The sequence below is a fragment of the Centruroides vittatus genome, unplaced genomic scaffold, assembly GCF_030686945.1.
Source record: "Centruroides vittatus isolate TY-2023 unplaced genomic scaffold, ASM3068694v2 contig_875, whole genome shotgun sequence".
Lineage (NCBI taxonomy): Eukaryota > Metazoa > Arthropoda > Arachnida > Scorpiones > Buthidae > Centruroides > Centruroides vittatus.
Window position 1 is genome coordinate 3816042 of NW_027122567.1, and position 27735 is coordinate 3843776.

Sequence of the window (27735 nt, forward strand, 5' to 3'; positions counted from 1 at the left end):
CTTCCTCTCGCTCCTGTCCTCCTATCTCCTCTGACGTAACCCCTCGACCCCTCGGTGTCACACCCTTTTTGTTTTTATTACCGTCCAGGCCACATGTGTCGACTAACTACCGCGTGGTTAAGTAAATAGAAAACGGAAGTAAAATTGTTACTACAGGAAGATAGTATAAGGAAAGTAAAGAAAAGAAAATAAATAACGGTTTAATAAAGCCACAGAGTCGTCCGTCTGGATATTTCGGATTTCTCACCACCTGGCCGTCTCATTATAGGCCTGGCCGAACCCATAATGGACTTGCAAAAAGAGGCCCTTTTAGTGCCATAGAACGGGAAAAGTTAAAAAAAAAAAATAGTATATAACAATTTTTAAAAAAAGTTTTTACTGAAAAATATCGATGGAAAATATCATTACGTAGGAAATAGTTCAATTTCATATTATAATAATTAATATTAAAATTTAATTAAAACATTTACGAAATAATTATAATTTTAGAAAAATGTATAATTTCCTTAATCATATTTCTCCGCTAGGTGAAATATGATCGACCAATGAAGACCGTTGGTGCGATATTTGAAAAATATTCAGGTATTTCCATCGTGTAAAACGTTCTTGATCTGTTGTTAACGAAATTAATATTTCTTTTAGTATAGATTGTTATTTAAAATATATTTTTTGAAGAGCGATTTTAATAAATAGTTGTTTTATTAGAGAGGAGTCGGTCGAAATGCCGTTAAATTGGTGATCGACTCTTCATAAATGGAGTTTTAAATGGACGTAGGCACGATGACAAACGAAAATTTTAATTTTTGATTTGGTATTCGATATTATTAACTCATTAACTTTTGAATCTTTTGCAAATAAAACATAATTTATCAGAAAACCATGTCTCATGCACAGGACAATGTTCGTTAATTTAATGAAGAAATTTTAAACTATTAACTGTAAAAAGCGTAGTCAGTATTATTGTTTGGTTCGTACGAGTTCAGAAGAAACTGTCTTGTATTTGGCTGTTTTCATTCAGCTGATTAATACTGCTTGTTATTGACTTGCTTTATTCCTGTGGGCATTGTATACAGCCACATTTCTCAACTGGTGGTCCACGGGCCTTCATGGTGTGAGGATTTTAAGGGTCTGTGGAATTCTGTGAGGGTCCGTGGTTTTTCATGTAGGGATTTCAAGAGTATACAATAACAGAAATGTCAAGAACCACTGGTCTATAGCTCTGACCAGGTCCCAATCTCCTTATTCAGAACTATAATTTTACCTGATTGCAGCTGTGGCTTTATTAAGCCTTGTTATTTATTTTTCTTTTCTTTACTTTCCTTATACTATCTTCCTGCGGTAAAAACTGCACTTCCAGCTTTTGTTTACTTAACCACACTGTATATAGTTGACCCATGTGGTCTGAACTGTAATAAAACAAAAGGGGGTGACACCTGATCGGTCAAGGGATTACTGGCAGAGGAGAGAGGATCGGAACGAAAGGAAGGAAGATTTTTCGGGAAGAGAGGAAAGCGGGACGAGCACGTAACAAAGACAGTTATTAAGGAACGGATCCGAGGTTTTTTTTTATTATTATTGCCAGTCACCCCTTTGAACTTTTTCATTCTGACAATTCCTGTATAATTCTTATCAACCTTATCTTGCTCTAGGGCCCTTTTCTTTGTAAATTTAGTTAAACTATAGTTAAGCTAGACATAAGTTAGAATAAGTCCTTTGTTTTTGTCTGTATGTGGGGACCAATTGGTGATATTGTTACGGGTGGTCCCAAGTGTCTTTGTATTTTCTTAGTAAGTGTGTACAATTATTTCTTTGGAAACTATCGGTGTTAACTGTAATTAATAAACTTTTTTAAATTTTTATCAAAGCCGAGCGATTCTCAGGATTCTGTTATTTATTACTCGGCTACACAGCTATTTGCATTAATCTATATTTTGGAAATATAAAAGTATCAACTATTATTGGACACTATTACCGGTGTGGTTTTACATTATCCTATCACTGGTTCTTATTGATACTGGCCCATAGATTATTTGACTAAAGTTTTATCTCAACACAATTTTGATTGTGTTGAGATAAAACTCTAACTGCAAATCATTGTCTCACTGTATTGCAATTGATGCATTTGTATTCTATATAGGAATCCAATAAAAAAAACTCAAGATTATTTTTTATTTAATAAAGAGAAATAAATTTCTAGCAATTAGGATCAATAGATACATTTAATGAGAAATGTAAAAGCATCTTTATAATAAGTCAGAATTGATGAATTTTTAATGAAATGCACACACAGTTTTATGTATTATTATTTTGTTCTATTCGGTTTGCTTTTATTTTTATACTTGTTATGATAACTTATTCAAATTGAGTAAATTGTATCTAAGCTTATTTTATACATTTAATAAAACTGAAATATTTTATTATTAGTATACATATGTTAATGATATGCATTGGTTAAAACATTTGAAGTAATGCATATCATTAATTTGAACAAATATATAGCAATTTTTATATCTATGAAGTCTATGAGAGCAGAAATGAATAAAAAATTGGATGACACTAGAAATTTTTTCAACACATTAATTACAAATTAAACTTCGAGCTTTATAAAATTCATATGTTCTATAATGTAAAATAGCCTTGTAAATTACAATAAAAGAGTAATTTATAAGTGTACTTTTCAAGACCAATTCACTATTATTTTACATTTTTATACGCTATTTATAACAATTATTGACTAAAGAATGATAAAGGATTATACTGATAATAAGTTAGATACAACAGAAATATGAATATTAGGTTTCAAAAATTATTTGTACAAATTTAACAGGAAATATTTTTATCATTTAATCACAATTAAATGATAAAAATATTTATATTCTTCAAAAAATTATCTATTGGAAAATTTTTGTATTAATAATAATAATAATAATTCTTAAAATAAAATATGTTAATTTATTTCTATGGTTTTAAAAAATTTTAAGTTATAATACATCTGAATATAATACTTTTCTTTGAATCTTAGAAAATTAAGCATAGTTCTTTTTGCAAAATTAAACTGAAAATGATGAGTCATTTAATTGTTTATTTTAGCAGAGTAATAGAAGGTTGCTGATTACTGATTCTATAATAACAAATGAATTTAGAAAATAAACTATAATTTTTAATGTTGAAAGTTTTATAATTACTGTAATAGAATTGTTTGATGTTTAGTTAATACTTGCAACATTTATATGACTACAGAAGATTAAGAAAATAAACTTTTTTATTGTGTTATGAAATATTAAAATGTACAAGTTTCATGTTCAAAATTTTTATAAATCCATTTATTTTTCTTCCTCTAAACTCTTAATTCATTTTAACTTTATTTAATAGAACTAAGTCATTATCATTGTCAGAAACTCTTTTCATTGCATTTAAGCTTTGCATATAATTTATTTACTATACATGTTATGTGCATAATATTTGTAAAGAGAGAAATGAAAAAAATCAAATTTCAACTAGCAAGTAAACTATCTTTGATCTTTTAATAGATAAGTATTTTTATAAGGAATATTGGAAATTTATAGAGATATGATTTAATGTAGTATTAAAGTATTCTGTAAGATTATTTTTAACTTGTTTAAAACTTCAACATCAATTTTAAGATTTGAATGTTTTTAACTTTGAGATATCTTGTAATTAGATTAACATAAATGTTAAGATGTACAGCATTGGCTATGAATATTGGTCTATACTTTTATTATAGTAGCATGAAAGATCTCATCTGTAGTATGATAATTGATGAGAGTATGGAAAAATTAAACCATGCTTATGTCTATAAGCACATTATATACTTGTTGCATAAAAAAGCAAGCTTATTTTCTTCTTTTCCATGCATTTTATGATACATAATATTTTTCAATACAATAAAACCATTTACAGTGATGTTATTGGAATAAAAATGTTAAAGAAAAAACATTTACAAGATTTAAAATTATTACTTTCCCTAATCTCTACACTATCCACCTTCTTCAGATAATAAATTTTCATAAATATATGAAAAAAGTTGTTTAAGAAAAATATACTTAGAAGTGTATATACTAATATGTTTTGTTTTCATAATGTTTTTATTTAGATCAAAGCAATGGATAGTGCAAGTCGAATACCTAGTAAATTAAGACCACCTCAGTCCGTAGCTGTGAAACGTCATGTGCAGAAAGAAAATGTAAGTACATTTCCTCTTTATAGAATTTTAATCTTTTACATTCTTTATATTATGTAAAAAATATAACATTCTAAATGTAAGTATGCTGACTTACAGGGGAAAATCATTAATCCCACATCAGGATAATCTAGGGGCACTTGCATATGTGAGAGGTGGTTAGGAGGCAAAGATGACAAATGTTTTACACAAAACTCATTTATTATGTGGAAGGTTCCTTACAGTGAATCCAAGAGGTTGGTTTGTAATGGTGACAGTCTGTAGGATCATTGATTCAGATTCCTGATGATTGAGAAATAGCAGATCCATAGCCCTGGGGGGCAGGTGCTTGAAGGCAACAGTTGGACAGACTAAAGTGAGCAGGTGTCAGATGACACTTAGACTTCACGTAGAGTTAGAGTGAAGCGGGGAATGGGTTTGCAGCTCCAAGAGTAGCATATCAGTGACAATTTCACAGTTGAGGAGAGACCTCTTCTCCTAATGCATCGACACCAGAGTATTCTTTCATTCGAAGTCTTAACTCACTGAGTCTGATGACTGACTTGAGTGCATTGTGTCCTTGATTATCAGGATTATATCAATCTATGTTTTTCGATCAGCCTTTCCAATTGGTTGATCTCCCTCATTCATGGCTGGTCCCTTGTTACTAAGCATAATGAGATCCCGACTTGGATTGCAGGAGAGATCAAATTCTAAGCTGAACTCAATCTCCCAACTGGAGATGGTCGATCGTAGGACGACATTCCTTCTAAAGTTTACAACATCGGCTTCACATCTGAACATAAACAAAATTTGTCTAACTGCAAACATTTTTTTTTTTTTTTTTTTTTACTGTTTAAAACAAATAATTTTTTTTTTCTAAATCAACTAGTTTTTGTAAATTTTGTGACAATTCAGACCTGTCTGGAACCTCACATAAACTTTAAATAATTCTGAGATATGATAAAGTTTGAAATGTTTTAAAATATGATGACCATTATTATTTCAAACTGTTAAATAATAATTTTTATAATAATGTTTAATGAGGACTTTTTTTATTAATTTCATTTAATTGTAATTAGTAAAGACCAGATTTGTATGCATATGCATGTTTTTCTCTTTACATGCCATGATATTAAAACCTTAGTAAAAATATGATTCGGGTCCAAATAGATAAAATTATTGAAATGTGGCTATCACATGATTAAGTATTTGTACATGTGTTCCCTGGATATTATTTCTAAATAGTTGTAACTTGACAGGGCCCCCTACTTGTATTGTTGCTTCTATGTAGAGAGGAAGTGTCTACACTACTGTAATATTTTTCTTTGTCTTGTTTTTATTAAAAATGTTGCTGGTGAAGTTTTGGACTTATCACAATAATTTATAGCATCAAAAATTAAAGTTGTCTGATAAATCATATATGCATTTATGATTTTTACTGCATATTTTGCAAATTTGACTATTTTTGGGACTAAATAAACTTTATAGCTTGTTTGCATAATTTCAAGTGCTATTTTCTTGAAATGATCTATAGTCTGTTTTTTGCTATCTGTGCAAGGAGTCTTATGAATGTACAGTTCATGTGAGAAATATCACTCTGTCGTCCAATTATAGATGAGTGTGCAAAATTCAAATGATGTAAATTTGAATGGCTAATTTGCATTCTTTTAATACCGTCATCCTCAAATATACTTGTTAACAATTGTATATATAAAAATAAATTTAATAATTATTGATTAGATAGCATAGAAAATTATAAAATTTTATTGAACATGTAATTTTACTTGTTTTTATATTCCTTACATAAAATGTTATTGTAATCCATGTTTTGTGACATCATAATTTTCATATCCCTTGTGTTACCTTTGTCACATGTTTATCCCCTTTCACCTAAAAAGTGTTACATAATAGACATTAGTAAGATTTTCTCACAAACAGAAGTAAAGCATGTGTGCATTTCAACCTACAAATATTATTGTATATTCTTGGCATTTTTAACATGGATAATGCATATTTCAAGCATTTTGCATGCATATAACAGTGCATATATCTAGCATCTTTATGTGCATATATTGCAATTTGAAACATTCACAAATCTAGCCTAATTACCTGTAATTTTATTTGAACTTATTATTATAATTTTTTATATTTCTGTTAATATGGTAATAATAATATACTATAAGTTATATTGATTTCTCTTATTAATAAAGTTGTATTTATATATTAGAATGCTAAAGTTTTAAGTAGGGAAAGTTGTTTTTATATATTTCAATCAGTTTAATATATCAGAAATTTTATACATTTTTTTAAACAAAATACACCTAATTCTGTTTTTACATGATAGATTGGTTTCCAGAAATTAAAATAACTCATGTAAAAACTACATTGTCTATATGGAAAATTAGAAGATTGAAATCAATGAAAATAATGAAATAAACCATATGAAAAATCTTGTTAGAATTTTTTCTTTTTTTTTTTATATTACATGTTATCAAACTTTATTTCATATACAATTGCACATAAATAAAAATCATTTGAAAAACATAAAAAAAAACAAGAATTAATGAACATAAAAATTGTGCAGAATATGTAGTGTGAGTTTACATAAGATTTTATTCGCTGTCACTTTCTGAAAATAAATGCGTATGTTTGTGCATGATTGCAGTATCACTACTATCACTAAAAATGCTTTGGTTATTGTGTTCTTTGTCACAGGTGAAGTTCTTTTTATGAACTCCTGAACAACATTAGCAGTAATGTCCTGTAGTGCTGATGTTACAGTGGTTTTATGAATGAATTCAGTTATTCTATACCATATGAATGGCTGGGTTTGTATTGTGGCTAGGCTTGAGAAATAAAAAATTCAGTGGATATCATTGTATTGCTTAGTTTGTAAATACTTTTGAGTATTTTATGGTTTTTATTTGATTGATTTATATTATTTTAAAATAAGAAAATAAATTTATAATTTTAATATAAAAGTAACACAAATAAAAGCATTTTAATAAAGTTTGTTGAGAGGTTTTAGTATGATGAATACAATTAGATATCACAATGTAAAGAAGTTCATGTGATTTACCAAATTTACAGTATGAGAGTGTGTCACAATCTGAAATGTCAAATTTTATGAAATATCAATGGGATCTGTGCATTAAGTAACATTATTAACAATAATAATAATCTATTTTAAAACCATACAATATTTTTAATTTTTTCCTCTCACCAAATATGCAAATTACACCAAAAGAAATGAGTAATTATGAACAGAAAACAAAGTTTTTGCTTTAGTAGTGAATAAGTGAGCATTATATATTTTTTTTTATAAAATAGCATATTATTTATGCAATTTATTTATTGTATAGATTCCATTAGGAAATAAAAGAGGGCGATATGAGTTAACTTCCTCAAATGGATCAAATCTGTCTCAAATTCATCGTTCCAATTCAGTTTTATCTCTTAATAAAGTTGGAAAAAATTCACTTCCTGCAACTGCTGGGAAAAACTGTAAGTTTGTTTCTATTTTATTTGCTTATGGAAGTATGTACAGTAGACCCCCCCCCATAACACGGTAGATATGTTATATGAATTCCGTGTTGTACGAATCACTTAGATTTTACAAAAGCATGTGCCATTCACAGCCCAGCACTTGTGCAGTTTAGGGGGTATGGCTGTTTGAAAGGTTTTTTCTATAAAATTAATCGATTCTAGACTAATTTGACTCGAACATTTCCAAAACGTGTATAATTTTTTGGGAATAATCCATATAAACTATGCTATAAACAAAAAAATTGTAGGAATACTTACCGAATGCAACTATTCGAAGACGCCATTGCTTAAGCCTGTTTTTGTCACGGAGCAGCTCATCAAACGGCAGGCACGTGTTTCCTGATAATTTATTTTTCTGCGAAAAATTCGCTGAACTTTGGAGACATCATTAATAAAAATATAATTTTTACGGCCGTTGAATAATAAATGTTTTTTGGTAGGCCCGCTGCTCATTTAAACTCAATGGTTTGTGCAATGTCCACTATTGGTCCAGATTTGACCAATCCTGTCGAGACACGAGTTGGCCATGACAATGTCTCATTCTTTTACCATGTTATACAAGCCTCTTTTAGCATGTTATACAAATTTGTTTTATATGAACCCGTGTTATAGGGGAGTCTACTGTATATTATATGTTTTAATTTTAAGTATGAAATATATAAAAGAATTCCATGAAGATCCTTGGAGAATCTGCTTATTGTATTCACTTTTAGGCTCACTTATACTGATGATAACTGACCAATAACATTAAGCAAGGTAAGTAAATAAGACTACAGTTAATGGAGAATCTGGTTTTATTGACTAACATTAAAAGGACATGTTAAAACAATTAAAAAATGTACAACTTCAGGATTTATTTATTACAACTATTATTAATTAATAGTAATTCATTTAATAAATAATGTTCATTATTGCAATTTCTCATAAATCCAATAACCAATAAAATTGTCATTTTTTTTTAATATTTTAAGAAAATGCTTATTACACTGAAGCTAATGATAACTATAACTGAAATAAGCATATTATATTATGCAGTGTATATATTGTGAAGTTACATTATAGTTAATTTTACTATATATATTAAATTTCACATATTTTTTTTTACTTTATATGTTTCTGCATCAATTTCTTACTAATAAGTTGCTTTCCTAACAGATTTTAGGTATTAATTAAATGATTATAAAAAGAGATTAGGAAATAATAGATATGATGACTTAGGAAATTGTTCTTTAACACTAGAACACCTAGACTAAACCTACCCACAACAGTGCCTGCTAGTGGTCAATTGACCTCTCTCATTACTTTCATGTTTTTATCATGAAATGTTGGCATTCAACTCATTTTAATGCATTGTAATCATATTTTTAAGTTTTTTAAATATGAATACATCTAAACATTAAAAAAAAATTTCAAAATAAATAATTGTTTTTCATATATTCTCAAGGGGAGTATTCTCCTAACATATTTTACTAATCTATTTTGTACTTAGGAATATGCCTTGTATGGACTTTTTCATGCAAAGCATTTGTCATATTTTTCTTGCAAAGTCCAATTTTAGAAATGTTTGAGGTGGCAGCTTTGGATGTAGTTGCATTGCTACCATCTGTTGGGAATGATGGCATTACTAGATGCTGAAGTCACAAATTCCTGTACATCACAACTCACTCTTCAACTACTTTCATCATGAAAGACTGTCAAGAGATTTTTGGATCCAGTTATCAACTTGTATGTGCATTGATCTAGCCAGATCTAGACTGTGTTATAGAAGATACTGTACTGTGAATTATTTGATCTATAATAACTACACATTTAGTGTTATTGTAGAAGCTGATCATCTCAGGTGTTTTCTTCTTTGTTTCCTCATTACATTTGAATTCATTCTGCTAAGAATAAGCACATTCTTTTCAGTTTTTCTTACTAAGGGTAATTTCATCCACCTTGTAAATAACACTGGAATGAAGAAGATCTTGCAGCTTTTTTACAAAGAACGGGATATCCTTTTTTTACAAAATGCCAACAATTCTTGTATTTTTTTTTTTTTTTTTTTTATACCAGCTTGAGTGATATAAAAAAATTATCTGATGTGACATTTCGACCCTTGTTTAGGAACATTTCCATGAAACATAAACTAAACTTTTATCTGCAGCTCTCATTTTATCTTTTTACTTTTATTTGCAAGTCTACTTTCATCAGTCCTAAGACTCAAAACTGCATTCTGGATCTGACTATTCACCTCCACACTGAGATGGAGCTATATCTTGCACAGCTTTCAGAATTTTACCTGCAATAAGATCATGCTTGAGCAAAGGATACATATGCAACTATCTATAAAATAGCGAACACAATGCGACTCAAACAGATGTGACATAGAAGGGCTAGGAAACTTGTATAAAAACTGGCAGCTATGCATCCGAAAACTTTTTTTTAACCTCTTTTGCCCTGTGGACACTGAGAGGACCTCTTTTAACAAGCCCATTATGGGTTTATCCAGGCTCACAATGAGGCGACTGGGTGGTGAGGGATGGGGCCCCACATATCCAGACAGACCACTCCCTGAAAAATTCTTGGGGATTTTTTTGTCTCATCTGGATTCACTCCTGGGACCCCCAGAGCGGTAGGCTGCTGTCTTAACCACTTGGCCATCTGGCTGTATCCCCAAAAACTGGTGCAGCAAATGTCTTTTTCAGTTATCAGTAATACATACTATACTCTTTTCAGTTGTAAGTGATAAATTAGTGAATGTTTATCATTAAAAGTACATGGAAACACCTAGTTAAACAGGGTGGTCAATTGACCTCTACTGGATACCAATTATATGTAAGGTTTGCCAACTGTGTGCAATTGTCGAGGGATTGAGACAATCATGCTTGGGCATATATACACTGAGACAGACTTACCATTCACTTTTTTCCCATTTAATAAAATATAAAAAATACTCTTACAAGATTTTCTATATCCTTGTCCTTACAATTTGCCGTTGATATTTCTTTTTAAGAAGAGAGTCCAGTAAAAGTTTGAATGGTACCTTATTGATGGTTTTCTGCAGGATCAATGGCCTTGGAGCTTGTTGTTAAGCTCAGATATAACAGATCTTGGAGAGAGAAAGACTTTTGGAGAATGAACGGATCTGGGAGACAGAACTATGAATCTTGGAGGAAGAACAAATTTTAGAGGCCAAACATCTCTTGGAGAAAAAGAACAAATGTTGGAGCAAAGAACGTTATGTCCTCGAAACACAAGTTTTTAAAGGGTTTCTCTTCTCTATTCCATGTTTTGATTGGTCTTCCCTTGTCTCCTGATGACAATTCAAAACCTTTTGGGGAAGGTTGTTATTGACACTTAACCCAATCCCAATCAGCTAAAATGTTTCCAAACTTTCAAATTCTCCCTTGTAAATCCAGCCTTTTGTTTTCCTTTTTGACAGAAAGAATTTTTATTGTTTTTGTGAGACCTTAAGTCTAGCTTTGGATTTTGATTTTGAGAGGTGAGAGTTTAACTGTTCTAATGGCTATTCGTTGTCGTAAATATAAAATTTTGATTTCTGACCGGGACCTCACAGATAAAATCAGTGTTATCTTAAAAACTTTATCCTGGAAAACAATGATTTCTAGTCAAAAATAACTTTAAGTAAAATGATTAGAAATCACAAAATCTCAGAATGATACTACCAAAAACACTTCAGATATGCAAATTGAAAATCAAAAGCAATCAATTGACCCCTGCCAGGTTAGTGTTAATATACATACATATGTAGGTATGTACTTTTACTTGTAATCAGGTAAAATTGTGAATAATTTATTTCTCTGTATTTAGTTGCGTTTTTATTTAAATGAATTAATGTAATTTTTTTTATATTTTATAGCATACTATAAAACTTTCTAAGATTTGAAAACATTGCAGAACTTGTTTAAATTTTCTCTCTTTAAATGTTAACTTTATATTTGTTTCCTCAATTATATACTGTTTTTAGCATGTTTTATTAAGATTTGACAATACAGTGGGTGATCAGTTAATGAACAGTTTGGATAATGAACACTTTTGCGAAAGATTTTTATGTTCAGACAACGAACACGTGTTCAGATAATGAACACTTCACAAAACATACAGAAAAAGAAGCGACATAAAATAGTGAATACCGATTGGTCTTCCCTTGTCTTCAGGTGACAATTCAAAACTTTTTGGAACTCTGGAGACATTAACATCGACGCTCAACTCGATATCAATTGGATAGTATTCTTCCGAATTTTGAAACTCTCCCTTGTAATTCCAGCTTTTTGTTAATCTTTCTGACAAATAATCTTTTCTAATCTTCACGAGACTGCCGGGCAGGTACTCATTAAGTTTTGCGTCTGTTTTTATTTATGAAAGGCAAGAGTTTAACTGTCCCATTGGATATTCATTAACGTTTTAATACCAAATTTCGAATTTCATCTGGGCCTTGCATTTAAATAATTTTTGTGCTTGAGTTGATTTCTGTTCTCTGAATTTTCGTGTTTTTCTGAACTTATTATTTAAAAAAGAAACTGATAATATTATGGAGCATAAAAAGAGTGGAGTGTCAAGAACTGTGCTCACCGTAGAAACCAAGCAAGATATAATAGCCAAGGTAGAGAGTGGGCAGAAGATGTCTGATGTTGCTAGGCAGTATGGCTTGAACAGGTCTACAGTAAACACAGTCTTAGGTATGAAAGATATATCAAGAAGTCTCAAGCAATTAAAGATCTTTTGAGGAAGTGGGAGGATGTCAGAACAATGGGCATTCAAATGGCATCTAAATCATAATAAGGTTAATAGGCTTGGAGATCTCTACAATTACAATGCTATTAATTACTTCCAAAAAATCCTGAAGAAGAGAGAAAAGCAATCGACATTGGACAGATTCTTTAACCCCCATAAACAGAAAAACGTGTAATAAAAATGTAAGACTGTGTATATATGTATTTTTATTATTACATATATACTTTCTTATTACATTTATTTATATTTTCTATTTTTTGGAGTCTCCAGAATCAATTAATCAAATTTCCATAAAAACCTATGGTAAATTGATAATCGGTTAACGAACAATTTGGATAGCGAACAAAGTCTTGGAACAGATTATGTTCGTTAACCAATCATCCACTGTATTCAAACTTGTTTATAATACAGAGAACAGTGATTATTGGATTTTCAACTATATATGCATGGCATTAGTAGTAATTACAGTTCATTATTGTTTTTGTCAGAAAGCTTATTATATTTCTGATTTTACATAAGAAGATAAGAATTGATATAGTATTTATGGATGAAAAACATAATTTTGTCAGCCCAAAGATATTAAAGTACAGTATATATTGTATTTTTACTATCTGGTACATTAATTTTTTTAGTACAAATTCTATTCTACAGAGATTTTAATATAATTTCAAGTCACTTTCATTATTATAAGTATTCAATAAATGGTTATTATTAGAATATTTATAATCTTAATTCTTGTTCTTATTGGGCTGCAATTCGATAAAATTTATATTTAGAATATATAGTAAATTGTTGATTTGCAATAATTTATGAACTTTATAATTTGTGAAAAGAATGATTTAAAATAAAAATGATCAAATGAATGATATTAGAATGCAAATAACCACAGATTAGTTTAATTACAACTAGCAAATAATAATAAGAATGTTTTTTTATAAATGTTGAAATACAGTAGTGGTCAAAAGTAGAGCTACCTTTGACATGTTTTAAAAATGCGACTTCTGTTTTGTACAAATACTCAATTAACTCAAACAGATTTTATTTTAAATCTGATTTACAAAAGAAAAAACAAAGTTTTTATATTTTACACTGTGACAAAAGTAGAGCTACCAAAGGAAGTATGCAAATTTGTCCAGTATTTTTAGGACAGAATATTAGTATTTTGTGGTGTAACCAGAGCTTCTGATTACTGCATCACATCTATGTTCCATTGAATCAACTAAGTTGTCAAGCAGTGATTTGGGAGTCTCGTACCATGCTTTTTGAATGGTAGATCACAATTCATCCGGATTCGAATATGTATTCTGGCGTATACGGCAAATATGTATGCTGGTGTATACATCCCAAAAATTCTCTATGGGGTTTCGGTCTGGTGATGGAGCTGGCCATGTCTTAAGATTCACCATTTTCTGTTAAAACCATTGCTTTTCCAAATTTGCTGTGTTTTGAGTCATTGTCCTATTGGAAGATCCATTTCCTTGGCATTGAACGATGTGCACGAGGAAGCATTTGATTCTGCAATGTCTCAATAAATGGTTCAATCCATTAGTCCATTAATTCTATGAATTGGACAGATTCCCTATGCAGAGAAACATCGCCATACCATTATGCAGCCACCACCATGCTCTATTATAGGAACAGTGTATTTTGGGTCATATCTCATGTTCACTGTTTGTCTGACATATCATATACCATTGCTAGAGAAGACATTGAGCTTAGATTCATCACTCCGTAACACCTCGGACCATTTTTATTCGGTCCAAGTGATGTCTTCATGTGCAAACTCTAATCTCAACTTTTTGTTTTTTTGCAGAGATGAGTGGTTTCTTTGCTGGTCATCTCCCATGTAATCCAAAACTAGTCAAATGTCTTCGTACAGTCCTTAAGCTTATATCTGGGTTACCCACTTCATGTTTAATATGTGAAGCAGTCAAACAAGGGTTGGCTGCACTTGTACGCCTAATCAAATGATTTAACTGTGGTGTTGTTTTTCATGGTCTACTTGACTTTTTGACAGAAACAATGGTCCCACATATTTGAAAACACTTCACCACTTTCGAAACAACAGTGTTATGCACATTAAAGATTTTACCAATTTCAGTAAAGGTCTTTTTTTCCTTCAAACACATATCTACCATTCTTTGTTTGATATCATTTGATAATTGTATTCCTCCAGACAACTTAGTTGATTCAATGGAACATAGATGTGATGCAGTAATCAGAAGCTCTGGTTATGCCACAAAATACTGGACAAATTTGCATACTTCCTTTGGTAGATCTACTTTTTTCAGTGTAAAATATAAAAATTTTGTTTTTTCTTTTGTAAATCAGATTTAAAATAAAATCTGTTTGAGTTAATTGAGTATTTTGACTCGTTTTTTGTGCTCTTTTCAATTATCACAATATTAATTATTTAGTAGGTGTTGAACAAAATAGAGGTTGCATTTTTAAAACATATGTCAAGGGTAGCTCTACTTTTGGCCACTACTGTACTTGCTATAACAAAATTTATGCAAAAGAAAATAATGTTGATATTACAACTGAAGAAATGTAATGATGAATGAACTGCATGAAAAGGCATAACAATTATAAAGATACACTTCTAAGAATAATACAATACGGTTTCACAAAAATCAGTTATAAAGATCTTAATCAGAAGAAAATTGCTATGAAATTAAATGTATGAAATGATAAAATAAAGTATAAATGCATAATGACATTCAATTCATGAAGAATTTTCATGATATTTGATATTTACCTACAAATAAAAATTATTAAATATATAGTATTATAATCAATTTTGCTTGTATGTATATTTTAGTTACTGGACGACTTACTAATATTCCATCAGTGAGTAAAGATGAAAAAATTCAGAAAAACAAAGTTACTAAACAGAAAAGACCAGCTTGGGATCTGAAAGGGCGTATTCAAGATATGGAAGAAGAGTTTGTTCGATCAAGAAGATCAAATCAACAATTACATGATCAGTTAGAATTAACTAATGAAAGAGTGGCATTTTTAGAACAAATTAACACAAGACTTAATGAAGATGTTGCTAGCAAAACAGCACAATCTGAAGAAGCTTCTCAAATAGTAGAGAATCTTAAAAGCACATTAAAGTATGTCGTATGAAAATTTATTCAATTTGCTTGTAATAATTTATTAATTGCATTGTAAATAATACAGATTAATTACAATTTAATTAAAATTTACTCTCAATTTACAAAAAAATTAAAATTTACATTACTCAATTTTAAGAAATACATTATAATATATTAATATTTTTGATATATATTTAAATTTTTTTATAATAATTAGGGAAAAAGATGAAGAATTGAATAAAATATCAAACAAATTAAAAGAAGAAATAGAAGAATTAAAAACGATTAAATTAAAATTAGAAAATAAATTAAAATCCTTAGAAGAAGAATTAAATAATTCTCAAAATGAATCTCGTAGTTTAAGGAATACAGTTATTGAATTGACAACATCACAAGTTGGTCTTAATGCCCAATTGGAAGTTTCTAAAGTTAGTATTTAAAATTTAGTTTTTTAATATATATTAAATATGAGAGAATTAAAATAAAAGGTTTACAATTTGTTTTAGTCATTGTTAAATGAAGAGAAAGAAAAGACTAAAATTGCACAAGAAGAAATTGAGTACTTACATAAAATCCTTCAAGATCAAAATAATCATATAGCATCTCTTGAAGTTAAGATTCGTGAAGATGAAATGACAAGACGAATAATGCATAATGCAATTCAGGAATTAAAGGTACTAAAATGTGCATATATTTTATATTATGTTATGACTTTAGAAATATTTATATTTTTATATAAAATATAGATCTAATGTCTATCACTCTTACTTGGTTTACTTCTATAGTAGTAGTTAATATTTAAAGTAAAACTTTCTATTAATTTTAAGTGTTTATGAGAAAATAATTAAAAATTTAGTTTTATAATTTATGATGATAATATTACTAACAATAACAACAGAACAACTTAACACATATTGTCTTATCTTGTGTACATGGACAACATGAAACTACATATCCATGCAAGTACAGTTAAATTACTTATTAGACGATATTTACACTTATTCCACTGAGTCAAATGGGGTTTGTCCTTGACAAATACTGAACACTTTATATAGAAAAAGAATCCTGAAGTAAGATGATTTTGTACTTGGAAAAGGAAACATCATTGAATCCATGGATGAGAGTGAAGTCTATAAATATTTCGGATTTCAACAGGCCAAACTTACAGAACACAGACAAATAAAAAAAAACTAACAAAAGAATACAATGACATATTAAATTTAATGCTAACAACATAGCTGAATGCAAAACACATTTGAAGCTATCCAAACATATGTCATTCCAGTACTGATGTATTCATTTGAAGTTATACATTGGACACATACAGAACTAAAACAACTCCAAAGGAAAACATGAACAACATTAACAAAATACAACAAACACCATCTTAAGTTGTTTATAGAAAGCCTGATTTTCCTGTAAAGAGGATGAGGTCTCACAGATATTTTATATCACTACAAACCAGGGCTGTAGAGTTTTGATGTTTTAGTTGGAGTCAGAGTTGTCAAAAATCCCTCTGACTCTGACTCCTTTTTACTTTCCCTACTTGTTACATATATAAAAAAGAAATGGAAAAGTATTTGAATTGTGTTACACATGACCCTCCGAGTATTTTGCAAATCTATACGTTTAGAGATCTCTTGAACCTAAAAAATATTAAATAAAGGGAAAATTTCGCTCATGCACATGCATATGTTGGTGTCTAATTTGTTTATTTTCTTAATTCAAGCTCAACCATCATCAAGCTCATGCTTGGATTTTAAAAAAAATCGGACAATGTGAAGTGATTGGTTGCTGGTGCAGTTGAAATGGTTCGCTTGCAGGCAAAGTTTGTATTACAAGTGGTGTTGCCAAATGTAACACATGTGGTCATGTGTTACATGTGACACATCACACATGGCACTTTGTGCAGTGTGCCATCAGCACATTGCACAAAGTGAGATGAGCTGATGGATGACGTAAAAACTTTTTATGTCATTCAAAAGTTGTACCTGTACTGTAGTGTGCCAATGGCCCAATGGCATGAAAGTTGTAAAAAGCAAAATCCTACTTGGGTGTAATATGCAGTGTACACCAGTGTTCCTCACACCAATTTGCTTTATTTCTATAGCTTCTGTTGTCTTATCCTAAAACCCTCTTGTTATAGGGAAAACAACAGTTTTAGGCTTAAACTTTTTCTATCAAAACTTATGGTGCAATGGGTAATAGCATCAGATCACAGGGAAGTTTTACCCTAGATTTACCCTAAATATAAGACTACTCTAAACATTACCCTGAGAGGTTGAAATTACCCTAGAAATGGCAGCACTGCTTATAACAAAGGTAAAGAATGATGATCAGTCAAAAAATGATTTTCCCAGATTTTTACTCTTTTAGACTCGGGAAGCCTTGAAATGTGGAGAAGTGCAAAAACATTCAGGGTTTTTTCTGTATGCATGGATGTTAGAATGTGTACCAAACGATTTAGTTCAACAATTTTGAAGCTCAATAACTCCTGTGTTAAACCATCCGACTCTGATTCAAGATTGTGTCCCCATAACATTTGTACATACAGAAAAAAAACCAGAATCTTTTGCATATCTTGACAATTCGAGGTGTCCTGAGTCCAAAATTGTAAAAAATTTCGGCTGGGATCATTTTTTGACTGATCACTACATTTTTCCTCTGTTATATATAACAGCCGAGAAGGTAAAAATTATTGAATACATATTTATATATAGACTATGTCATTACTTAAGAGGAGTCTTTTAGCTTTGGAATAAAAAGTTTCTATGTTCTATCTTTATTAGAACTATATTTATTGAAGCTTATATTCTGAGGTCATGTGATGACAGGCCTACTTTGTTAACAAGTCTGCCCCTGGTCGGAGTCGGATGGTAAGAAAAAGTCGGAGTCATAGTCGTGTAAAAATTTACCATTCCACAGCCCTGCTACAAACAAATACATACACTGTGAGAGTTTTCTGTAGATAACAAAAAAAAAAAAACATCACAATCGTACAAAGCTGTAACTCTTGCAGACAAAAACAGTATCCACAAAACAACACTGCTTTGGATCTAATATATGTAAAACTCATAGACATCATCAGGTAGTTTTGGGCTAGGAAAGAGCTCCACAAGAGGAACTATAACTGTCTCAGCCAGAATCATGATAAAATTGTGTTAAACTGCTGACTTTCTCAGGATGTCTCTTTGGAGAAATGGAAGGGTTTGATTGCCATACAAGACCAGCTTGTAAATACACTCCTCGAAAATGAAATTGCAACAACATGAAGGCATGTGCTTAGCCATATGCACATTGCAGGACCTAGAGAGGTAACAGAGAAATGCAAATGCAAAGATATACAGCAGACACCTGTTTACTCAGTAACAAATATGTTCCCCACAGGCAGCTATACAGGTTGATATACAGTGAGGCATACTATCAATGAGGCAATTAATAGTTGCCTGAAATATCCCTTACCAAGCTGCATTCACTGTGGTGAACATGTATAAGATATGTGGTGGTGGTCCCTGTTGCACCTCGCATTGGACAAGATCTCACAGGTGTTTGATGGGAGAGAGATCCTGAGAAGGATGTGAATTCCATTCAGACTGGAGATCACTGTGGGATGTTTGGTCAGGGATTATCTTGCTGGAACATTGTATTGGGTGCAGCCTGCACCAGTGGCTGAACTACAGATACAGGCCCTACAATTTATGTGATGTACTGGTCCGCTGTCAGAGTACCGGAAATGTGCACTAAGGCTGTCCGCTGATTGAACATGATGCCTGGTTTGGGGTAGGTGTGATGCTTGGCAAAAAGAGTTGGCACATAGCATTCCTGAGGAAACTGCCACATCCATTCATGGCAGTCATTCCTCCATAGACAGAATTGGAATTCATCCATAAACAATACCCAATGATATTCAGAGGTCCAGTTGTGATGACGACACCATGCCAGACATGCAGTTCTGTGTCAAGCAGTTAATGGCACCCTGGTTGCTGTTGTAGTTGTACATTCAGCTGATCTCCATGCAACTTGTTGCAAATGGTTTGGGTAGACCCAGATGCACCCATTGACAACAACAGGTGGCACCATGTGGTCAGTGCAAGTCATTGTCAAGCTCACACACCTGCAAAAGTAACCTTTGCTTTCAAAACAACAGAAGATCACATGACCAAGTTCCCACGCAAATCGTATAAAAGGTGGAGACACCAGAAGTTAGGCATGCTTGTTACCAAAGAAGTTATGATTTTGATTGTGTCCAGTCAATCTCCATGAAATGGACCTGATCCTGTCCGAGAAGACAAAGGATGAAGACATTCGTCAGCTATGAAGCTTCCATACGAATGAACAAGCATCATATCAGCTAAAACATAGAGGTATACTTAGATATTTGTGAACTCTCTCTCTCACATCGGTCATGGAATTAGGCACGTGGCATAAGAACTAGAGTAGTTGCCGTTTGTTTGTAAAAATCTGTATTTTAACTGCATTTTACCTTTCATTGTATGATCCATACATATCTGTTAGATTTAGATGTATAATAAACTTTATTTTTGTTAAATGTTAAAGACCTGTCAGTCTTATTTGGTTGAAAGAACAGCTATCGACTGACACATTGCACCTCCCCACTCATTAACTTGCCCTCCTATCAGTTTTAAAGCAATCCGATGACAGCTTGAGCAGGTTTTACAAACCCATACCGATTAAGTGGCATTTGGGGAACAGCCCCTGTGCCCCCAGCTTCTCACACTTTCCAATTTCAATTTTTATAAATTTGAAAATTAAAATATTTTTTAATGTAAAAATTAATGAGTTATAGAAGTAACAGATAAGTAATATTTTATAAATTATGTTTTTACAGGGAAATATAAGAGTATTTTGTAGAGTGAGACCTTTATTGAATGCAGAAAAACATTTTGGAATGGAACATATTTCCTTTCCTGATTCAGATCAACATTCTATTGAATTAATTCGGAATACAAATATTAACTTGAGTGAGGTAAATATATTTTTCTATTTCCAATAATTTTTTGTAATGAATAGAATCGGCAAAACTTCAAAAAATTGAATATTTAATTAAGTTTTAAGTGAAATTTAAGTGACAAAACTGATTTTATCTGAAACATTTATATTATCTGGTATTTCCAGTGTGATCCAGGAAAAAGGTCAATATTTCAAGAAGTGAAAGGACAGACTATTATAACCTGTTAAAGGCTATGCCATTTTCTAAAATTTTATTTATTAAAAAAGTAGAAAAACTCAACACCTTAAAACTTAAAGAAAAGACAAAATAAGAACAATGAGGTTATATTTTTATTAAAACATTATAAAGTATAAAATAATAGGATAAAACAGAACGAAACTATTAAGAAAAAAATCAAGAACATCTTACTCTACCAGTTCTTTGACTTTTCATATTAAAAAATTGTTTGAATATAAAACATAACCTGAAAAACTAGACTAATCAAATTATTATCTGAAGTTTTAACATACAGTGGGTGATCAGTTAACAAACATAATCTGTTCCAAGACTATGTTTGTTAACTGATTGTCGATTTACCATAGATTTTTATGGGAATTTGATTAATTTATTTTAGAGCCCCCAAAAAATAAATAAAAAAATTATATACTTTCTTACTACATTTATTTATTTGTAGTATTAATATATATTGTATATTTGTAATGATAATATTAGTCATGTTTTTTCCTTGTTTATGGGACGTTAAAGAATCTGTCCAATGTTGATTGCTTTCCCCTCTTCAGGATTTTTTGGAAGTAATTAATAGCATTGTTGTTGTAGAGATCCCCAAGCCTATTATCCTGAACCTGGTTTGGATGCCATTCTAAGACCATTATTCTGACATCCTCTCACTTCTTCAAAAGATCTTTAATAGCAGATGTCTGCATTGGTCCTCTTTTGTCTTTCTCTTTTTTCAGAAGAAAATACATTTCACTGAGATTCTTGGTTCTTCATTCAAGAGTTCTTGGGGTTCTTCTGATGTCAGATCAGTTTCAGGTTCTGTTATGAGCTCTTCAATGTCATCTTTATTCACCTCCAATTCCAGATCTCTAGCAGTTGTCACAATTTCATCCATAATTTCAGGGAATTATCTCCATCTCTCTGAATGCAGGAAGGACACTGCTTTCGCCAAGCAGAATCCAACTGTTATTGAATGACTTCTGACCATACCTTTTGAATAAATCTTTTGACCATGCTTTTTGAATGGTCAGATAGCTTCAAAAATATGATGTTTCTTTCCAAAATGTTTTTAATGTCATCATTGAGGAAAACTGGCATACTTCAAAACACCTTGAATTCTATCTTGTGATGATTGCGGAGTTTGTTTTTTCAGTTCTCCAAGAATTTTTTGCTTTTTCTTGAATTATAGTCATACTAGTTACATTTTTCATTTCCCTTTCTTTTATCCAAATTAAAAGCAATCTCTCCATTTTTTCATGGATAGCACATCTTTATTTTGCAGATGTGATTTTTGTTACTCCTTTAGCTGTTTGAGCTTCTTCATTATATCTTTCTTAGCTAAGATTGTGCCTACTGTAGACCTGTTTAAGCCATACTATTTAGCAACATCAGACATCTGCCCACCCTCTGTCTTGGCTATTATCTTGCTTGGTTTCTATGGTGAGCACAGTCCTTGACACTCCACTCTTTTTTGGCTCCATAGCCTAAAAAGAGGGAGTGTCAAGTCTCTACATAATATCAGTTTCTTTTTTAAATAACAATTTTAGAAAAGCACTTACAAAAATTTAGAGAACAGAAATCAATTAACACACAAAAACATTATTTAAATGTAGGGCTCGAACAGAATTCCAAATTTGGTGTTAATACGTTAATGAATATCCGATGGGACAGTTAAACTCTCACCAAGCAAAAACCAATGCAAAACTTAGCAAGTACCCAAAGACTATAAAAAATTCTTTCTATCAGTAAGGTAAACAAAAGGCTGGAATTAGAAAGGAGAATTTCAAAGTTCAGAGAAATATTATCTGATTGGTATCTGATTGAGTGTTGATGTAGATGTCTCCGCACTCCAAAAGGTTTTGAATTGTCACCTGGAGACAAGGGAAGACCAATTGGTATTCATTATTTTACATTGCTTCTTCTTGTGTTTGTTCTGTGAGATGTTCGTTATCCAAACATGTGTTTGTTGTCCGAACATAAAAATCATTCATGAAAGTGTTCGTTGTCTGATTTGTTTGCAGTCTGAACTGTTCGTTAATCAATCACCCACTGTATATTATTTATATTACAATTCAAAAATTAGCTATTGTTTTAAAAAATTAATTTTCATTAATATTTGAATGTGCTTAGCATAAATTTAAAATAATATAACTATTTTATAAACTGAATGTCCATCTAAAGAAATAAAATCTTAATTGGAAAATTGTGTTTGACTCAAGTGATTCTAAGTATTTGGAGTCATTAGAAGTCAGATACATTTATGTATTTCAGTGAAAGTTAAAAGTATTGTATCATTTAAATATTGAGTTACACGTTTTTCTCATGCCAAACATATTCGAGTTTTAGTTTTAATTTTTGAATGGATTTAATTCATACACTATGGTTATTAACAACTTAACAAGTCATTGATTATGTAAGAATTTATTTTATTTTTACAAATAATGACAATCCTAAATTAAATGCTGCTCATTTAATTTAAAATGCAGAATCAAAGATTATTTTATTCATTTTTATTTTAGAGTTAGAATCTTAATAATTTGCTTTTTGTTATTTTTACTCACTTTAATAATGTTATAGAAACATTTTTTAAATTTAAACAAACTGTTTGTTGATGAATGTAATTTTTCAGAGTTTAGTTCATGGAAAAACCAAACCAGGGATTAAAATAAAGTTTACATTTGATCGAATATTCAAACCATCATCATCTCAAACTGAAATATTTGATGAAGTTTCACAATTGATTCAATCTGTGCTGGATGGATACAATGTCTGTATTTTTGCATATGGACAGACTGGATCAGGAAAGACATACACTATGGAAGGCCCAGAAGATATTATTGATTTTAATATTGAATCTGAAAATGAACTTGGTATAATTCCTAGAACTATTCATCAAATATTTAATTCTGTTCAAGATTTAAAAGAAAAAGGTTGGAAGGTAATAAAAGTTTTAGCGTTTATTTTGAAAATAATTTCTAACTTTGAAATATAGTATCAATGATAGTATTTATTAATTTCTAATTATAAATTGTATTATGAGTATAAAAATGTCATATAAAATCTTTTCCATTTATTATTTTTTGGCTATTTAATCCTTTATGATCATATCAATTACACTTGCAAGTTAGCTCATCCTGCTAGTGAGATTATATAAAATTGATAATGAATTTTCATTATAACTCAAATTTTAATTTTTTTCAATAAATTGATAATTTCAAATGTTTCACATAAAAAAAATTATTATTTTATTTTATTAAAATTTTATAAAATTTAATTATGCACACTTTTTAATTATTTTAGTATGAACTGGAAGCTTCATTTTTAGAAATTTATAATGAAACCATCAAAGACTTGTTGTCAATTCATACAGATAATAAATGTGAAATTAAAGCTTTAGGATCAAAAGGAAAAGATATACATGTGACAAACCTTACTTTGGTGAAAGTTACATCTGAAGAAGTGGTATGTATAGTTTTTGGATATAAAGGTATAAAAAATTTTGCTGTAATTTATATATTAAAAATAAGTTATTTTAAATAGATTGAAACTTTATTAAAAAGAGCTCATAAGAATCGATCAGTTGCATCTACACAATGTAATGAACATTCTTCTCGTTCCCATTCAGTCTTTCGATTAAAATTAAATGGATATAATGAAATTACAAAAGAAGAATGTGAAGGTATGTTTAAATTATTCAAATACAAATAAAAAATTTAGTTAGTAACAGCTGGCTTTTAAATAAATTATTTCAAAATAGATATTAGGAGTGAATAAATGAGGAATTAATCTTTTTTAGTAATAACTGTGAAGTATTTTCTCCAAATTTCTCCTTTTTCTTTTTAATTTTTATGCATTAACAGTCCTATTTATTCTTCATTTATTTATTAGGAACTTATATTTTAAATGTTGTTACTAAAATATAAATAGTTGCATTAAACATTGTACAAAAATCTTTATAATTCATACACAAGAAAAACGATTTTATGAATAATTGAAATAAGTATTTTTGGTAAAGATAGTAAACATGAAATGAAAGAATTAATATAATATTTTCAATTAGGAATGTTAAACTTAGTTGATCTAGCTGGAAGTGAACGTCTGAAGGAGTCACACTCTGAAGGGAATCGTCTCCTAGAAACTAAAAATATCAATAAATCATTATCAAATCTTGGTAATGTTATTATGGCCTTGGCTCAAAAGGTATGGTGTAATATGTAATTTTATGTGAAAATTATTTCTTTATGAATTGTATTTTCTTACACTGGCTGTTTTTTATTTAGGCTGATTATATTCCATACAGAAATAGTAAACTTACTCATTTATTGATGAACAGTTTAGGTGGAAACAGCAAAACTTTAATGTTTGTAAATGTTTCACCTTTGGAAGACCATATAAATGAAACTATCAATTCTTTACGATTTGCAACAAAGGTATGCATTATTTTCATTTTAATAATAATATATTTTGTTATCATTATTTTTCTTGGTAAAGAAATCAGTATACAAAAATATCAATTATAAAGAAATGATTTTTATATTAATTGATAAATTTAAAATCAGATCCTAAATTTATAAATCAATATTATGTACAGATTAATCACCAATTTTCCAGACAAACTGAGGTCACATAATAATTCAATAATACATTTTACATCACAAATTACATTTCCCCATATCTAAAGCACTATGGAATGCTAGAAACTTAAAATAAAAAAATACATTAAATGTGGACTGGTGTTTGTTTGATACAGCTGACATTTGCATCTTTTTAGAAGATGTCACTAGGATTAATTGTAAGTAACTTAGCTAACTACAAAGACCAGAATGAACACCAACTGCTTCAATATTCTAATTGACATTCTAAGTATTGTAGTTCATTCAATGATAATTGTGGTTATTCAGTGAATAAGTCTGCAGCTGCAGGAATTGTAAGTGTCCTCTTGTAATTCTGTCCAGATTAAGAGGTATCAGACTGTAAGATGTTGAAAATCAGTAATGGATTTGTGCATCATATATCTAGTGACCTAGACAGTTATAACTTCTGATCCTGAGTTAGCTTTTAATTTATTTATTGATAAAAATTTTGTTAGTTAATAATATTTATTTATTGTGGAATAATATGACATAATTATACTACTATTTTCATACTATATATTTATTTCTTTAAATATTTTATGGGCTTTCAATTTAATCAAAAATAAAAATGAATGGAATATAAAAATGAAATAGTTTCATTTTTATATTCCATCAGTAGTATTGTTTTTCTGTACATCATACAGGCATCATAATGGCAGTTTACCATTTGATATTCATTTGCAAATGGTAGAGTTTCTTAGAGTTAGCATTAGGGGAAAAAAATCTTAAAACATTTAAGATATCATATTTTCAATTGATGTCTACTTGACCAATGAAATTGTGCCATTTCCTATCATTTAAGTATTGCAATAAACATGACAATGGTAGGCTGAAATAACCAAACTTTATATACAGTTTTCATTTTAATGTGTGTTATATTATAGTACTGTACAGTAGAGCGTCAATTATCTGAATCAATTGGGGACTAGGGTTGTTCAGAAAATCGATTTTTCAGATAATCGATTATGTACGAAAAAGTACATTATTAATATAGTATATTAGTATATCCCATGTAATTAGTATATTAATATATCCCATGTTGAAATTTTTCTCCATTGCATGTTACTTTGCATTGAATTTTTGTCGATGTTAAGCCAAATGACAGTTTTTATAATAATAATCATGGCTATTGTATCATTAAAAATTATTTCTTTATTTGTATAAACAAAATAAATATATTGAAAAATATAAAAACAAAAAAAATATACTTTAGAACTTAATCTAGTATCAAAAACATTCGATTCAGCACGACACAGTCCGACTGGAACGCTTTCAGTTAACCAACATTTCGGTTCATCGGCATTCAAATAATCAACGCTCTACTGTATTTGATTTATATAACTATGGACGTTATCTTACATAAGGGTTTATCATACAAAGTGACCAATCTAACACATTTTAAAAATTTTCTTTCACTACTGTACACAATTTAAAGAATTTTAAAAATATGTTAGATATGGCAGTTGGTGTGATAAACTCTTATATAAGATAACCTTCATAGTTATGTAAATCAACTAATATAATATAATAGAAGGGTTAAAGTATGAAATAATCTAATAATCTTAAATTTTGTTGTTATTCTTTGCCTGGGGCAATGCCAGGCTCATCTGCTAGTATGTTAGAATTTAATACTTATTATTCATAGTGTTTTTGTTTATTATTTTTTATATAGCTGACTGTTTTTATTTTGTCATTTTTTGAAAAATAATCAACTTTGATTTAAAATATAAGGTCACTTATAATTAAAAATGTTTGTTATATTTCAGGTAAATCAATGTCAAATAGGTACTGCTCAGAAGTCTGTGAAGTAACTGAATTTTTAGGATTTTATTTCACTTATATATCAGCATTTTCTATGTGATAATCTTAACATACAAAAAATTGTAATATTTTTGTATGTCATTATAAAAAAATATTTCTTGTTTTACAGGTTAAAAAATAAATATAAATGATGTATCAAAAATTAACTTCCAAATAAAAATTAACTATTTAATTTTATATTTATAATCATAGAATGTTTGTTTTAATCTTGACTAATTGCTTTGTGATATTGATAATTTGCTTGCTTGCTCTATAAAAATTTTTTTCCTTGTAAATAATGCATTTTTATTTTTATTTTTATTTTGTAATGTATATAATTTTTTACAATTGAATTTGTTAGAAAAACACATGAACACACACGAAATATCTTACATTTATACATGTATACAAATTGATTAATAAAATATTTGAAACTACTCGAATTTTTGGACTTTTTGTCATATTTTAATAATTATTATTTTTATTGTCATTTTTAAAAACTCTTTATTATTATTTAAAAATCCCTATAGAAAAATAATTTGAGTT

General features: G+C 29.7%; 1 protein-coding gene across 1 annotated transcript; it reads left to right on the forward strand.

Annotated features, from left to right (window-relative positions):
- The first annotated feature begins 530 nt into the window (after positions 1-530).
- On the forward strand, positions 531-27510 carry LOC136983039 (carboxy-terminal kinesin 2-like). Its single transcript, XM_067279657.1, has 13 exons — positions 531-582; positions 4115-4204; positions 7546-7687; positions 15288-15585; positions 15785-15995; positions 16074-16241; positions 20417-20554; positions 23385-23693; positions 24056-24217; positions 24296-24434; positions 24816-24955; positions 25036-25185; positions 27156-27510. The coding sequence occupies exons 2-13, from the start codon at positions 4124-4126 to the stop codon at positions 27198-27200; spliced, it is 1983 nt and encodes a 660-aa protein (XP_067135758.1). The 5' UTR covers positions 531-582; positions 4115-4123; the 3' UTR covers positions 27201-27510.
- Positions 27511-27735: the final 225 nt, after the last annotated feature.

Coding starts and splice junctions, on each gene's coding strand:
- LOC136983039 (XM_067279657.1), top strand. CDS start 4,124: ATGGATAGTGCAAGTCGAATACCTAGTAAATTAAGACCACCTCAGTCC. Junction 4,205..7,545: donor GTCATGTGCAGAAAGAAAAT/GTAAGTACATTT, acceptor TTTATTGTATAG/ATTCCATTAGGAAATAAAAG. Junction 24,956..25,035: donor TTATGGCCTTGGCTCAAAAG/GTATGGTGTAAT, acceptor TTTTTTATTTAG/GCTGATTATATTCCATACAG.